The 13,374-nt window shown below is 48.8% G+C and overlaps 1 protein-coding gene across 1 annotated transcript; it reads left to right on the forward strand.

The window, feature by feature from the left end:
* The first annotated feature begins 4,182 nt into the window (after positions 1 to 4,182).
* Positions 4,183 to 7,250, forward strand: ATF4 (activating transcription factor 4). The gene is made up of 3 exons (XM_062492189.1): positions 4,183 to 4,679; positions 5,492 to 5,806; positions 6,312 to 7,250. The coding sequence occupies exons 2-3, from the start codon at positions 5,590 to 5,592 to the stop codon at positions 7,157 to 7,159; spliced, it is 1,065 nt and encodes a 354-aa protein (XP_062348173.1). The 5' UTR covers positions 4,183 to 4,679; positions 5,492 to 5,589; the 3' UTR covers positions 7,160 to 7,250.
* Positions 7,251 to 13,374: the final 6,124 nt, after the last annotated feature.

Below are 13,374 nucleotides of genomic sequence, written 5' to 3' on the forward strand. Positions count from 1 at the left end.
AAGTTTGTTCAGTAAGAAAAATGTAGGTGGACAACCAGGGTTGTTTCTATAACTGTGTGAAGTAATTGAACTGTAAGTTGCAAATATAAATTGTAGATTTAATCCTTTTTTTTAATTAGTCTCATTTCTAATGTCAGGGATATTTATGTAGCAGGATGGAAACAGAAGACAGTGAGGGGGTGGGTAAGCAGTGAATGATTTATTAGAAATTCCATTTGGTGTAGTAGTCCAAAACAAACGAGGCAGAGCATATGGATAACTTATTTTGTATGTAACAAAAGATGGATGTTAATACCTCCCAGCCTGATCTTTAATCATATATAATTGCTTTTTGATCTAGTTTTAAAATGGAAGATCTATAAAGCAATTCCTAAAGAGTTTACAATGAGAATCTGGCAGAAAAGATCTTTCAGAAATCTGTTTGTACCACATGAGGAAAGAAGCAAGCAAGCACAGTGAATTAGTCTGTGCCATAGAGGTTGTAGGTAGTTCTCCCTCAAAATGTTTCTCTGCTTTGCCTCATTTCTCCCTTGTGTTTCCCTCAACACTCTGTCTCCAGGAAGAAAAAAATTCCTGCTAGTCTCTGGAAATGCTTTGTTAATTGAAGTGTGGGGTAAAGCTTCCTGTCTGTCCTGATGGAAGTCTCAAAGGACTCAAGTCATCCCTTACAAGAATCCCCTTGGGGATTCACTCACCCTTCTTTCTGCAAAGCAGGCTGTGCTCCCTCCTCCCCAGCCACCCCAGCAGAGCCCGGGGCCAGCAGAAAGCCCATCTGCTCCTTCTGCGGGGCACTGAGGCTCAGTGGGGACCCAAAGCTGCCTGCCCGGTGCCACCGTGGCCATCATGCACTCTCCCAGCGCAGCGCCAGCCCAGCTTCCCCCTGGCTGCAGTTTTCCCAGCACTCCGGACAAGAGCGGACACCTCTGTCTGTTACTTTTGCTGGTTCCCCTGCTGGCCCCGGCCATACCCACTCCTGCCACCACCCTTGCTCCCCTGCTACAGCAGCGCTGGCACTGACGGTCCCCGAGAGCATCCTACGGCAGCCGGCCCAGACGGTGTGATGGATGTTACTATGGAAACATTTACGTCCTCTCGCTCTTGGGTGTGCTTACTGACAGCGTTCAGCACGTTTGTCTCCTGTATTCTTGCTGGTGGAAGAAGAAAACCTCTTTTCCTTTGCAAGAAATAAAACTCCTTTAAATAATAATAATAACAATAACCCCCCCCACACACACACACAAAAAAAAATCAACAAAAACCAAAGAGCCCATATATTGACCTTCCATCCTAAGGATGAGGAGGGTGAATGGAGAAGTATTCATTTTCTACCTCCTGGTGATGCTGTTTGGCTGGAGGTGGCTCTCTGCAGTGCTGGATTTATCAGAGCACTTCCTTGCTTCCCAGCCAAGCCCTTGGCCTCTCCCCTGCAGTGAGCTCTGGAAGAGCAGCTCCTTTCTCCTGCAGCTGGCCTCTCGTTTCAGTGTCAGGATGGATCTTAATTATCCCAGGACTTCCCTATGCTGAGGTGCCAATGACAGGAAAATAACATCCACAGTGATAAAGCTGTTAGTGTGACAGCAGGACCTCACTCACCATGCACACAAATTGGCGTTCTCTCAGAAGCCATCTTTTTGTGCTGGATATTGAATTTTCTTCAGAGCTGCTCAGTCTCTGAGCCACAAATATATTATGTAATACTGGAAAGAAACTATTTTTGAGGCACTTTTGAGTTAGTAAAGAATAGCTAGTAGTCCTGTGCTTAGAAAATACTTGTAACTTCTTTTGTACAAAAATTCCCAAAAATTGTTATTTGTGCTTAAAAAAGTGACTTCTACCTTGGTTTAAAAATCTAGCCACAGTGGTGATATCTCTGACATGGTATCTGCAAAAGAAGAAAGATAATTTATGAAGGAATTGCGGTTGTAGGTCATGAAATGATTTAACAACAGTTACTCTGCAGCAAACACAGAAAAATATGCTTTTCTCTAAATGGCTGGCTTCTGGTTACTTGATTTCACTTTGTGGATTGGAGATTGTTAGAGAAAGTCTGTCTGGAACTCATAATACAGACAAATTTCCACATCAGTTCACACACAGAAGGCAAAGCAGGCAGCTAGGAAACAGGCAGATCTGGGTTAAGTTCCTCATTGCATACTTCATTTTTGCTTACGTGATTCTTGCGCACACATTCCCAGAGTCCTTTCAGAGAAATCTATAATTATCTTTTCATGATGAAGGATTGGGTGCACATATATTGGGTGCACTTCTGTTTGTTTAGCTGCTATTATGGTCATACAATCACCCTTTTCACTTAAAGGAGGGAAGGCAGGCACAGCAGTGGATGTGAGAGCTCTCCCTTAGCCAGTGAGAACATGGAAGTGCTGTCCACCCATCCATACAGCCAATCACCCACTCAGCTTCTTTAAAAGCTGCCACATCCTCTCAATTTTCCTTTGAAGCAAGATCTGCCTCCTCCTTAATGTATTTATCAGAACAGTTATCTCAACTGCTACGGTGGTGTTTTTTTGGCATTGGAGGACATTTTTCTCTGCCTCCTCGATTTTAATGAGTCATTTCAAGTTCTGTGCTTGCAAAGAAAGAACCAAAACCAACCAACCAAGATAAAACAGCAACAAACCAACATGTAGGGAAAATTGCCCTTTTTAATTCAGCAGCGAGCATTCGTGTTACAGATGTGGAGTGACATACTCTGCTTTGTAGTGACAGTGCTAAGACCATACTGCTAAAAGTAGAAATTGGGTCACACTCCATCCTTGCAAATCATCAGTCAAGACATTCCAGGCAGTTAGACCTGAGCAAACAAGGTGAAGGCTATGGCTTTACTCAACTCCTGCTGAGACCTTAACTGGAAAATAGTGGAGCCTTTTGCAGAAGTAGCTGAGAGCAAGTTGAACTGCAGGATGATGATGTTTGAACAAGCAAGGTCCCACTGCAGCTCTCAGAGCTGATAGTGCTGCGAGGCCTTTTGGATCTGGATAACTCTGACACGGGTATTGAAGCCTCCCAGCTCACCGGAACTGTCCTGTGCTTGTGTGACCCGACTGAAAGGATGATGAAGGAACTGAAGCCTGACGAAAACTGTTGATCCCTGTGAGTTTCCTGCTGTGAGTTGTCTCAAGAGAGGGCCAGGCCAGCTGGTGGAACTGTTCAGCAGGAACAGGGTGGGGGAAGAGGTCTAACTTCTTTCCCAGAAGCAAGTTAATTTGGATCAGCTAAAACTCAGTGCCAAACTGCATTTTGAAAGCTACCCAAGGTGACACTGCCCTTTGTAGCCGCGATGCTCTAGAGGCGATCCATTAATGCTCACACTAGTCGTGTCTGCACAGAGAACAGAGAAGAAAATGCACCAGCATGACACTGCATGGCAGGAGAGGACATTCTCATTCCTCAGCTGGGGAATTTTCAGCCCTTGCACGGGTTGAAGGCACTAGTTAGACTGATACTCTCGGCTGCCCGGCTCTGCAGCCGGGCTCCCCAGATGGCTCTCAGCGCCGGTGCGGCGCCATGGCCGCTCTGTGAGGGCGGCTGGCTGCGTGCAGACACCCTCCTGTGTGCACGCACACAAACACACAGCCCCGCAGAGCCCGTAATCTACGCGCTCCATGTGTGGGACAGGCAGGGATGGAAGGCAGCGCGTTATCTAAGGGAGCGGGACACCATGGCGAGCTGCCGCCGGAGGGGCGCCGTGCCACTGCCTCAGCATGGGCCGCAGCCGCCAGCTCCCCGCTGACCTCAGCGGGGCTTTGTGTGGGGAACAAAAGCGGCTGCTGGAAATCAAAGTGGGGAAGCACACACTGCTTCGAGAGGACCATTTCACTGAAAACCCAGGACTGCCACGATCGGGAACCACTTCCCTCCACGGCGACTCCTGCTCGCCCCTCTCCCGATTCATCCTTATTCTTCCCCCCCCAGTCCAGCCACCACTGCCCCGCCCCGCTGCTCCTTCCCCCCCCCCTCCGCATTGGTCTCCTCCGAGCCCTGGCCAATGACAGCTCACGATGCACGTGAACCACTCGCCCGTAGCCAATGAGCGCCGCCTTTCCCACGTGGCGAGGTGAGTGACGTTTTCCGCGCGAGCTCCGCGTCTTTGTTGGCGGGTAAAATTCCCCCCCAACGCTTCCCCCCCCTCCCCCCACCTGCGGCGGGAGCGTCCTCAGTCGCTCCGGTCACGTGGCACAGCCGCGCCCGAAGGGGGGGGGCGCGCCAGGCGCGCATGTATACATAACATAGTCCCTTCTTGACCGTCTCGCCGTGGATCTGTGGCGTCTTGTCGGCGGCTCCTGTGTTTAACTCGTAGCAGAAGATCAGGAGAGAAGCCGAGGATGACAGCCCCCAGGCCGCTAGGTGCGCTGGTGACAGGCAGGTGACGCTCGGCGGAAGGATACCTGTCCACCGCATCCTGTTTGAACGCCCTCATATATAAGAAGGGAGCGCCGGCGGTGCCACCTCATTGTTTCCTGTCGCTGAGAGGAGAGGTTGTGTAGGTGTCCGTGTCAGTGTGCGCAGCACCTCCCGCGCGGCGCGGATACGAGCAGCCCCCCTCCCCTGGCCGCCATGGCTCTTTAAGGCGGCAGGGCCAGCGGCGGCATCGGCCAGTGCAGCAGGCGCAGCAGCAGCGGCGGCGGCCTCAGCACATCCCCGGCATCTGCAACCATGGCGTAAGTACCGTGTGTGAGGGACGGCTGCTCCCTTTCTTGTGTGTTGGTAGGCGCCCCCTTACCCTGTTGAAGTGAGCTTCTGGGGTGGGTTTATTACACGTGTGGTGTTAGTTGGTATCTCACGGGGGGCGGGAGGAGACGCCTCGCTATACCTAAAATTAGAATAAATTAACCTAGCTACCCCGAAATGGGTGCGTGGTGGGGAGATCCTGAAAAAGCTCAGTATCTCCGGGTACGGCGAGTGTCAGAAATAGCAGGAAATGCCATTTCGAGGAATTTACGAGGAACGCCTATGTTACCTATGGTTCGAGAAATCTGGGATTTTAATAGCATTTTTTTTTTCTGGGATTTTCATGGGAGTAAAGGAATATTCTCAGGGAGGGTTTTTTCTGCTCTTGCGAGGGAGAGTGCTCCTGTACGTAGGGGAAAATGGGGCATTAGAGGTTTTAGGGTTTTGAATGCAAGGACCACGTGGTATAATCGCAGATAGACGAAGGGGGTTTGTTACTCATCTGGCGCCAGTGCTAATGCTAAATACCGTGGTATCGCAGCGTTAAGCCTGCCCTGGGCATCGGGCTGCGAGCCCTGTGCGGTGAAAACGTGGCAGGACACAAAATGGCGGCGGGACCGCGAAATGGCGGCGGGTGGGCGGGGCCGGCCCCGAGGGAGGCGGGGGACGCGCAGCGGCGCAGAAATAGAAGACTTGAGAGAAATCTGTGCAGTTCTGCCCTACTCTCTGGTGTGCCGCTGTTGAAAAAAAGTTTGCAATGTTGGTCAGACCGAATACTGATGGGTGTAAGTTCCGTTCGCAGGTTTTTCACGGCACCGCACAGCAGCATTGCTGTAGTCAACGACAAAACCTTCTGCTTGTCTGCATCCTTCGACGTCAAAGCGTTAAAAGCTGACGGAAATGAGCTTCTTGAACAACGAGATGCTGTTGGGGGATACAATATCCCCCTTCAGCCAGCCGTGTTCGGTGGCTGAGGAAAGTCTGGGACTCCTAGATGACTACCTGGAGGTGGCCGAGCCCCTCGGTTCGCATGGGTTCTCCAGCGACAAGGCTAAGGCAGTCTCCTCCAACTGGCTTGCTGTGGACAGTATAGGCAACACCATAGATAGCAGTCAGGGTAAGGTATTACTTATTTTCATAAAGGGCATCAATTACATAGTACCACAACATTTCAGTTGAAAACAAACTGCTAGGTTTTCGTGAATCTGAAGGCAATCTCGCATGCGTTACCTGGACTTGGAAAGAGTGTGTGCTGCGCTGCTTACTCGCAGCGCAATTGCTGGTTATGGTAAAGCGCCACTTGTGTTGGCCTTGAAATAAAACAGCTGCTGTCAGTGGTACTGTCTCTTGGCAGAGGTTAGCAACAAGAAGAGCACGATTGTATGCCTCAAATGTCCCTGAATTTTTCTGAGCTTTAAATAAGAGGGTTGGAATGCCACAAGAGCTGCTTATATTGTACCCTGCAGCTTTTAGGACTTCAGTGAAATAATATTTTTTTTTGATGGTTTACTCTCTGTGCTAATACATGAGAGAGAAATTCTCATCTGCTAGATTGTTTTCATAAGCTTGAGTTGCACTGTGATGGTTCATTGAAGTGGCAATTTGCTTTTTGTGTTGTGCAGAGGATGCCTTCTCTGGCATGGAGTGGATGGTGGAGAAGATGGATCTGAAGGAATTTGATTTTGATGCCCTGTTAGGTATGGAACATCTGGAAGCCACCGTCTCACCAGACGAGCTGATGGCCACGTTGGAAGACACGTGTGATCTATTTAATGCTACCATCCAGGAATTTCACAACAAAGAACTTCCACTGATGAATAACATAATCACCCATGTCCCTGAATCCCCAGTTGCAGCCGATCCAATGGCTCCACTGAGTTCCCTTTGGTCTTTTCCCCTCTGCCCAGGGTCTCTGACTTCCACTCCAGATCACTCATTTAGCTTAGAACTAGGTAGTGAAGTGGATGTTCTGGAAGGAGAAAGAAAGCGGGAGTTCCCCACTGTTGTGGTGGTGATCACAAAGTCTGAGAAAGAGGAGGAGAACCACTCTGACGATAGTGGAATATGCATGAGCCCAGACTCCTACCTGGGAACCCCCCAACACAGCCCTACCCATTCAGTTGGATCCCCCAATGACAACCAGTTCCCTGCAGATGCCCCTTGTGGCTCTGTGCGGTCCAAACCATATGATCATCCTGCGGAGAAGGTAGTGTCAGCAAAGGTGAAAGGAGAAAAAAAAATGGATAAGAAACTAAAAAAGATGGAGCAGAATAAGACAGCTGCCACGCGTTACCGGCAGAAGAAGAGGGCGGAACAGGAGGCGCTGTCTGGGGAGTGCAGAGAGTTGGAGCAGAAGAACCAGGCCCTGAAGGAGAAAGCAGATTCCCTTAGTAAGGAAATTCAGTACTTAAAAGATCTGATTGAAGAGGTCCGCAAGGCCAAGGGCAAAAGAACTAGAGTCCCTGAATAGGCTAGTCAGCAGTGTTGTGTGCATGTATATAAGCTTCCTGCTAAAGCTGTGTATTGCTGTCTTAATAAATAATTTTGTAGTAAATGTGCAATGATAGTGTGTGATGAGTGATACCTGTAAAACCAGCACGACTTGAAACTTGAACACACCTGTAAGTACAAGCACAACAAGCTATGCTGTGTCCAGAGAGTGCCGTGTGTCACCTGTGCTGCTGCTTGTGGGTGGTGGATGCAATGCAAGTGCAGAGTGCTTTGACCTGGAGTTGTGTGTCAAGTACCAGGAGCCAAGGAACACCCAGGATGCTGTCACAAACTCCAACCCATAAATTGACTTTCCCCTTGTATAATTTACATGGGGATCATATTGGGGTGCCTTGGTTCTCAGCGAATTTGTAAGCCTATGGAAACAAGTGAGATTGGAGAGTCACAAGGTTAGTACTACCATGTGGTGCTTATTTTTAGACTTGGTTATTTCTCTGAAGGGTCTGGGGGTGAAATAACAAGTTAGGAACAGTGGTAAAACAAAGAGCTTGCTAGCAGATGGGTCCAGAGCAGGCACCAGTGCTAGCTACACTTGGGTTCCTCGTGTTCCTGTGGGTCTCCCGAGCCTGGCCCTGTCAAACTGGTGCAAACTGGGCCGGGTGGCTGTGGTTACTGTAGTGCTCTTATTGATGGGTCATAGTACCAGTGTAAAAGTCTGTTTCTTCACCCAGCCCCTAATTAGTCAAATTTTAAACTGGGAATATAAATTTGACTGTTCTACCAAGGCTGTAGCTGAGTTGTTCCTGTAAAACTGGTTCCGCTCTAGTCCTGCCTCAGTTGTGTAGGGAAGGTGCTACTGTGCTGGACCTGTGTTTGTGTGGGGGTATTGGGGTTTACGATTTGGGATGTGCTGTTTTTAACTACTTCATGCGTGCTCAATTTGTTTTGTTTTGCCACTGATACCCCCATTTAACAGTGCTTAATCCCTTTGGCGTGTGGACACGCACATCCTTTCTGAAGAGTTGATTCCTTCTCCTTTGCCACTAGCATGGCTCCCCGAGCTGCTGGCCTCAGGTGGCTGGACATCCAGGCACACACACGCACTGCATCTGTGCAGAAGTGGGGATGGAAAAGGTCTTTCAGGGAGCCTTGGAGAGTGGTTTCTCCAGCTGCAGCCTGCTGGCGATCCTGGTCTCAAGTTAGGGCTGCAGTCCCTCATGCCTGCTCCTTGCCCAAGCCATTACCTGATGTGGGGTAACAGCTGTGAGCTGGTGTGTGAGGGCTACTCCAGCCCATGGACGGTTCAGGTGGCTGCTGGCAGCAGGAGCTGGTTGCTGCCGTGGAGGGCTGAGTGGGCTCGGCCATCAGTGGCAGCTGCCAGTGCTTACAGCTGTGCCTGGGTGCTATTTAAATTACAGCAAGAGGGGCTCATGCCACACTGAGGTGGGGATGGATAACACACCTTGGTATCATGAGACAATTTGAGTAGTTGCAAACCTCCTGGGTAAGGGCACTGGTGACCATGTACTGTATGAATGAGATGCCCTGCAAAGTGGAGACTGCAAGCAGGGACAAGGGACTCTGTTGTGGTTTAGGACGTAGACCAATGTAATAGGTTTCCTTCAAATCGGCTGCATGAGACAGGCTTGGGATGGGGATAATTAGAGGCAGAAAAGCCCCAAGATTTTGGTCAAATTTGCACCTGAGGTGCAAACTGTGCTTAGTCTCAGTTGAGCCACAGAAAACATAGTAACTGCTATGAGTCTGTGAGCTGGTGGCTTCCCTGTGTGGGGGAAAGCCCTCCTCTTCTCATACTGATGCCCCTTTCCCACCACAGGGCAACCACCTCCTCTTCCCTTAGAGCCATAGTAACTCCTGCTTACACCTGGCAGCAGCCAGGGCTGAGGGAGCACCTCCTGTGTTCTGCTGCCCTTAGCCAGTTCTCCTGAAGTCTGGAAAAATTGTCAGCACAACTTACTTATCCCCTCCCCACCCCCTGGCAGGGCTGTCTGTGAGACACTTGTGGCTAAAACCAACTTTTCTTTGCATTCGTGCTCCGTGTGTGGACGAGGCCGTGCCTGAGCTGGCCAGCAAATACATGATTCTGGTTTCTCCAGCCCTGCAGAGGGTATACAGGTCCAATTTACCAAGTTACACTCACTCCAGGGAAGGAAGATCAGAGCTGGAAGAGGCAAGAAGGATTGCATGATGCATCCATGCTGCTTTGTTCTCTGCAGCCATGTGTGTGCTTTATAGAGCTCCTTGCAGGAGAGTCAGAAACCTGCCCTTTAAGAGCTGTCAGCACTGCCAGTGCTTGCTGAGCCTCTGAGCCTGTGGCTTTGCAGAGGCAGCCCATATGGCAATCTCATGCAACGCCTGCTGAAATGATGCTGTGTTTCCATACTTAGTAACTTACTTAAGATTTTACAGGGGCTGGAGATCAGGGCTGACTCTTCCTCTGCATTTTTTATCTAGACTTTTCCTCCAGGCTTCAGTTAGGCACAGCAAGCATTGCAACACTTGGCTCTGCAGCCCAGCAGCTTGTCCAGCCTGCAGCAGGAGCCAAGGAACACCCAGGAAATTGTCACAAACTCCAGCCCACAAGTGTAAACAGTCCGAGAGCCACCTGCCTAATAACTGATTTTATATTAATAACTCTTCTTATATTTTGAAAACTGCAGGAGTTCTTTTTCTCACAGCCTCACAGAACTAATGTGCTTCAACTGATTCCTTGCAGCTTTGCATAGAGCATGATGCCATGTCCAGAATTAGATTGTAATGCATGAAATGCCAGCTTTACCTGTCCCTGGAGGAGCCTAGCTTTTCTACATCCTTGGAAACAGCAGAACTCCCCTAATCTGCATTATATAAAAGCTGTTTGAATCTAAGTTGGCACAGGTGATGAGATTTCTGTCTCAGTTATTCTTCCTCTGAATTAAGGGCAGCAAAGTAGACTTCACACGCACAGTGTGCATAACCCTCAGGCTCCAGTCCCTCAGCCAATTTTGTGCTTCATGGTAAACAGGAGTCCAATATTCCCCCACATAACTAAACAAACTCTTACAGTTCACTGCTTGCAAAGCCCCTTCTCACAAGCTTGTTTTTGCTGTTATCACAATATTTATAACTACCTTCTTCATCCTGCCTTTAGAGAGACCCAGGTGCATGCACTTCTCTTTCAAAAGGAAAAGGGGAAACCACCACTGCTGACAATTTCTTCACATGCCTGTGTGGAGAATCAGATGCACCTTTGCAGCACACTTACAAAAATAAATCCACAGCTGCAGTGTTGAGGAATGAAGAAAGAATGATGATAAAATCTTGCAAATAGCTTTTGCCCTGGCAGAAAGCCCAGAAATAGCTGCAAGGACAGGCTGTCCTTTTGGAGATGAATGCTCCTCCAGTGCTCCCAAGCTGGACTGTAGAAAGAAAAGGTGGCTTAGTCTGATACAAACAGTTTCACACAGTGGTAATCCATTCATAGCTTTTTCGGGGGGATGGGAAATCTATACATTTTTGGCCTGAAGAATACCAGTTTTATTTATCTTCCCATAAACTTAGGCCTTCAGAAAACAAAAACAAAAAAACCCCAAAAACAACAAAAAAAACCCCAAACAAACAGACTATTATCCTTTCTATAGGCATAATTTCCATCTTTTGTATACTATTTATTTCTCAGTAGCCTCTGGGGATATCCTACCTTCCTTTGTCCTGCTGTATTAACAGCCTTGCCATGCAATGCTGCACATGAACTCTTGTTACATTTCATTTCCAGTGCAAAGGCCATTTTGGGGTCTTAGCAGAAGTGCTTACCTTTGCAGACTTTCCCACTGAAATGCTTCAGGCCCTGTGAGTTAACAGAGGAATCCAGTCCCCTGACCTAGGCAATACTATTTTGGCTGCTCAGATATCCCAGGTATGCTGCCTTTGCATGACTTGCAGTGCACTCATGCAGTGTCATAAGTGAATGAAGTCACTGAATGAAGGAAGCTGGCTGCACCCACAAGCTCCAGTTTCCCTATTACAGAGGTGCATGCTCTCCAAGTGATGGCCAGCCGCCTCTCATTTCTCCTTCAGCTGCTCTCTTCCTCTCTTTTGCACGCACACACCCTTTTAAGGAATGGCAGGAGCAAGTTCCAGGCACAGAACATGTGTCAACTTAATTTATACAGGGCAGAGAATTTCCTAGTCCTGAAACTCCTCTGCATCTCCATTGCAGTATGTGGGCAGGTGGAGAAAGAGCCCTGGTCTTTGCCTCCCATTAAAGGAGATAAATGGTCTTACTGGCATGCAAATGGTGCAGCTCAGGACAGACCAGCTTGGCTACGTTACTGCTTAGCCCTGCCAACAGCTTATTCCTTCAGAAAAAGTTGTGTGTAACCCTGTAGACAGCTGCACAGCAACCTTCATGCTTTTTGTGTCCCCTGCCCCCACCAGTTAGTGGTTGGCCCTGTTAATCCTATTTAACGTAACTGCAGATATACAAAACCTTTAATCCCTCTCCAGCTTACCAACCCTTCAGCCTGCCTTGGCTGGAGTTCCAGATTTTGAGCTGTAAGCAGACAGTAGGCAGTGTGTCTTCTTTCGACTTTACTAATTTCAACTTGACTTGATGGGTCTGTACGTCTCAAAATGAGGAACTTCCTTTCGCTGTAATTTTTCTGAGTTATTCAGGGCCCTGCTGCTCTGCACCCTTTTTACAACAACCAGTCCCCTTCCTGAGGTGTTAAGGAGCCTGTGAGTGCTGTAGGTGCTGATGCTGTGTTGATCATCAGCAAGACTGAAATGTAAGGCAGCCATGGAAAAAAACCCCAGAGGGTAAGATTGGCTAAGGTTTCTAGGACCCTCCCCTACCCCTTGATTTTCCCCTACAGCTTTTTCAATGTTTTCAATCTCAATTGCTTGAGCAAGTTCATTGGCAGCCAGGTTTATTACTATGTCATTTCAGATGCAAGAAGTTGATGTCCTGAACAAACGCGTTTTCTTGGTTTACTTTTGCAGTCCTCCCCTCTCTGACACACACATAGTGCTGGTAGTAGCTGTTGTTGCTTTCTGTGTTGAGGAAGCAGAGACTTGCTGATCCAGCAGAGGCTGTGAGCTTACATTAGTTTGTACCCACTGGAACAAATTTCCTTTCTTTGCTTTCCATTCTCATTACAAGGGAGCAATAGGCCATTAAGAGGCTTGATGAATCTTATTCACACTAAGCTAGCTCAAGGCTGAGCATCTGGGAACTATTCTAAACAGTTTCCCTGTAAAGGTTCTACCACACTAATAACACTCCAGAGCTTTTACTTGCATTCATATTAAAGCAGCTACTGCTGCCCATTCTGACTCCCTGCTGTGTGTGGGTGGAGATGCCCTGTAAGATGGCACCCTCCCCGTTCCCTAGCTCAGCTCCCTCTATTTTCTGCTGCAGGATGCTCAGCTGGTGTCGCAGAGCTGGGAAGAGAGCCAGCAGCCCGATGAGCTCAGCGAGCACGCGGCGTTGGCCCGGCAGCAGTGGGACATGTTCCTGCGCCGCCGCTCGCAGATGAAATGTTGTCCAGCAGGTCCGAAGGTTGTTGTGGCCTGCAGCCTGTCAGCTTCCAGCATGGGAAACACCTTGGAGGCCAACTAGGAAAAAGCAGATATGGCAGCTGATTCTTCCCTAACCCCTTCTTGTCTCTTCCATCAGGCTGAGAAGTCTGGCTGCAAAGAACAGAAATCATGGAATCACAGAATGGTTTGGGTTGGAAGGGGCCTTAGAGATCATCTTGTTCCAGCCCCCCTGCCAGGGACACTTTCCTCTAGAGCAGGTTGCTCAAAGCCCCATCCTGCCTGGCCTCAAACACTTACAGGGATGGGGCAGGTTTCTCCAAGGTTACCATCTCCTGGGGTTCCAGCACAGCCAAAGAGCTGGTATCCTCTGGGCATGGCTAGACAGGCAGCTGGGAGTACGAGAAGGTGCCTGGCTTCAGCTTTACACCAGGCACATGCAACAGGCTGGAACCTGTTCTTCCCTCTCCTTTGAAGACATTCCCCTCATGGGGCAGCACCTGTCCTTACTTATCCAGTATTCAGGTGGTATTGCTCTTCTTTCCTAGGAGCTCATACCCTGCCAGAGGGGGGAAAGTCAGGGCTGCAACATGTCAGATCTTTGCCCTTGCAGATGGTATCTCTGGAGCCACCATTCACTTCTGCTTCTTTTTCCTTCCTCTCACAAAATAAAGTTTAATTTATTTAAGGATACTG

The sequence above is a fragment of the Cinclus cinclus genome, chromosome 4 (genome assembly GCF_963662255.1).
Source record: "Cinclus cinclus chromosome 4, bCinCin1.1, whole genome shotgun sequence".
Lineage (NCBI taxonomy): Eukaryota > Metazoa > Chordata > Aves > Passeriformes > Cinclidae > Cinclus > Cinclus cinclus.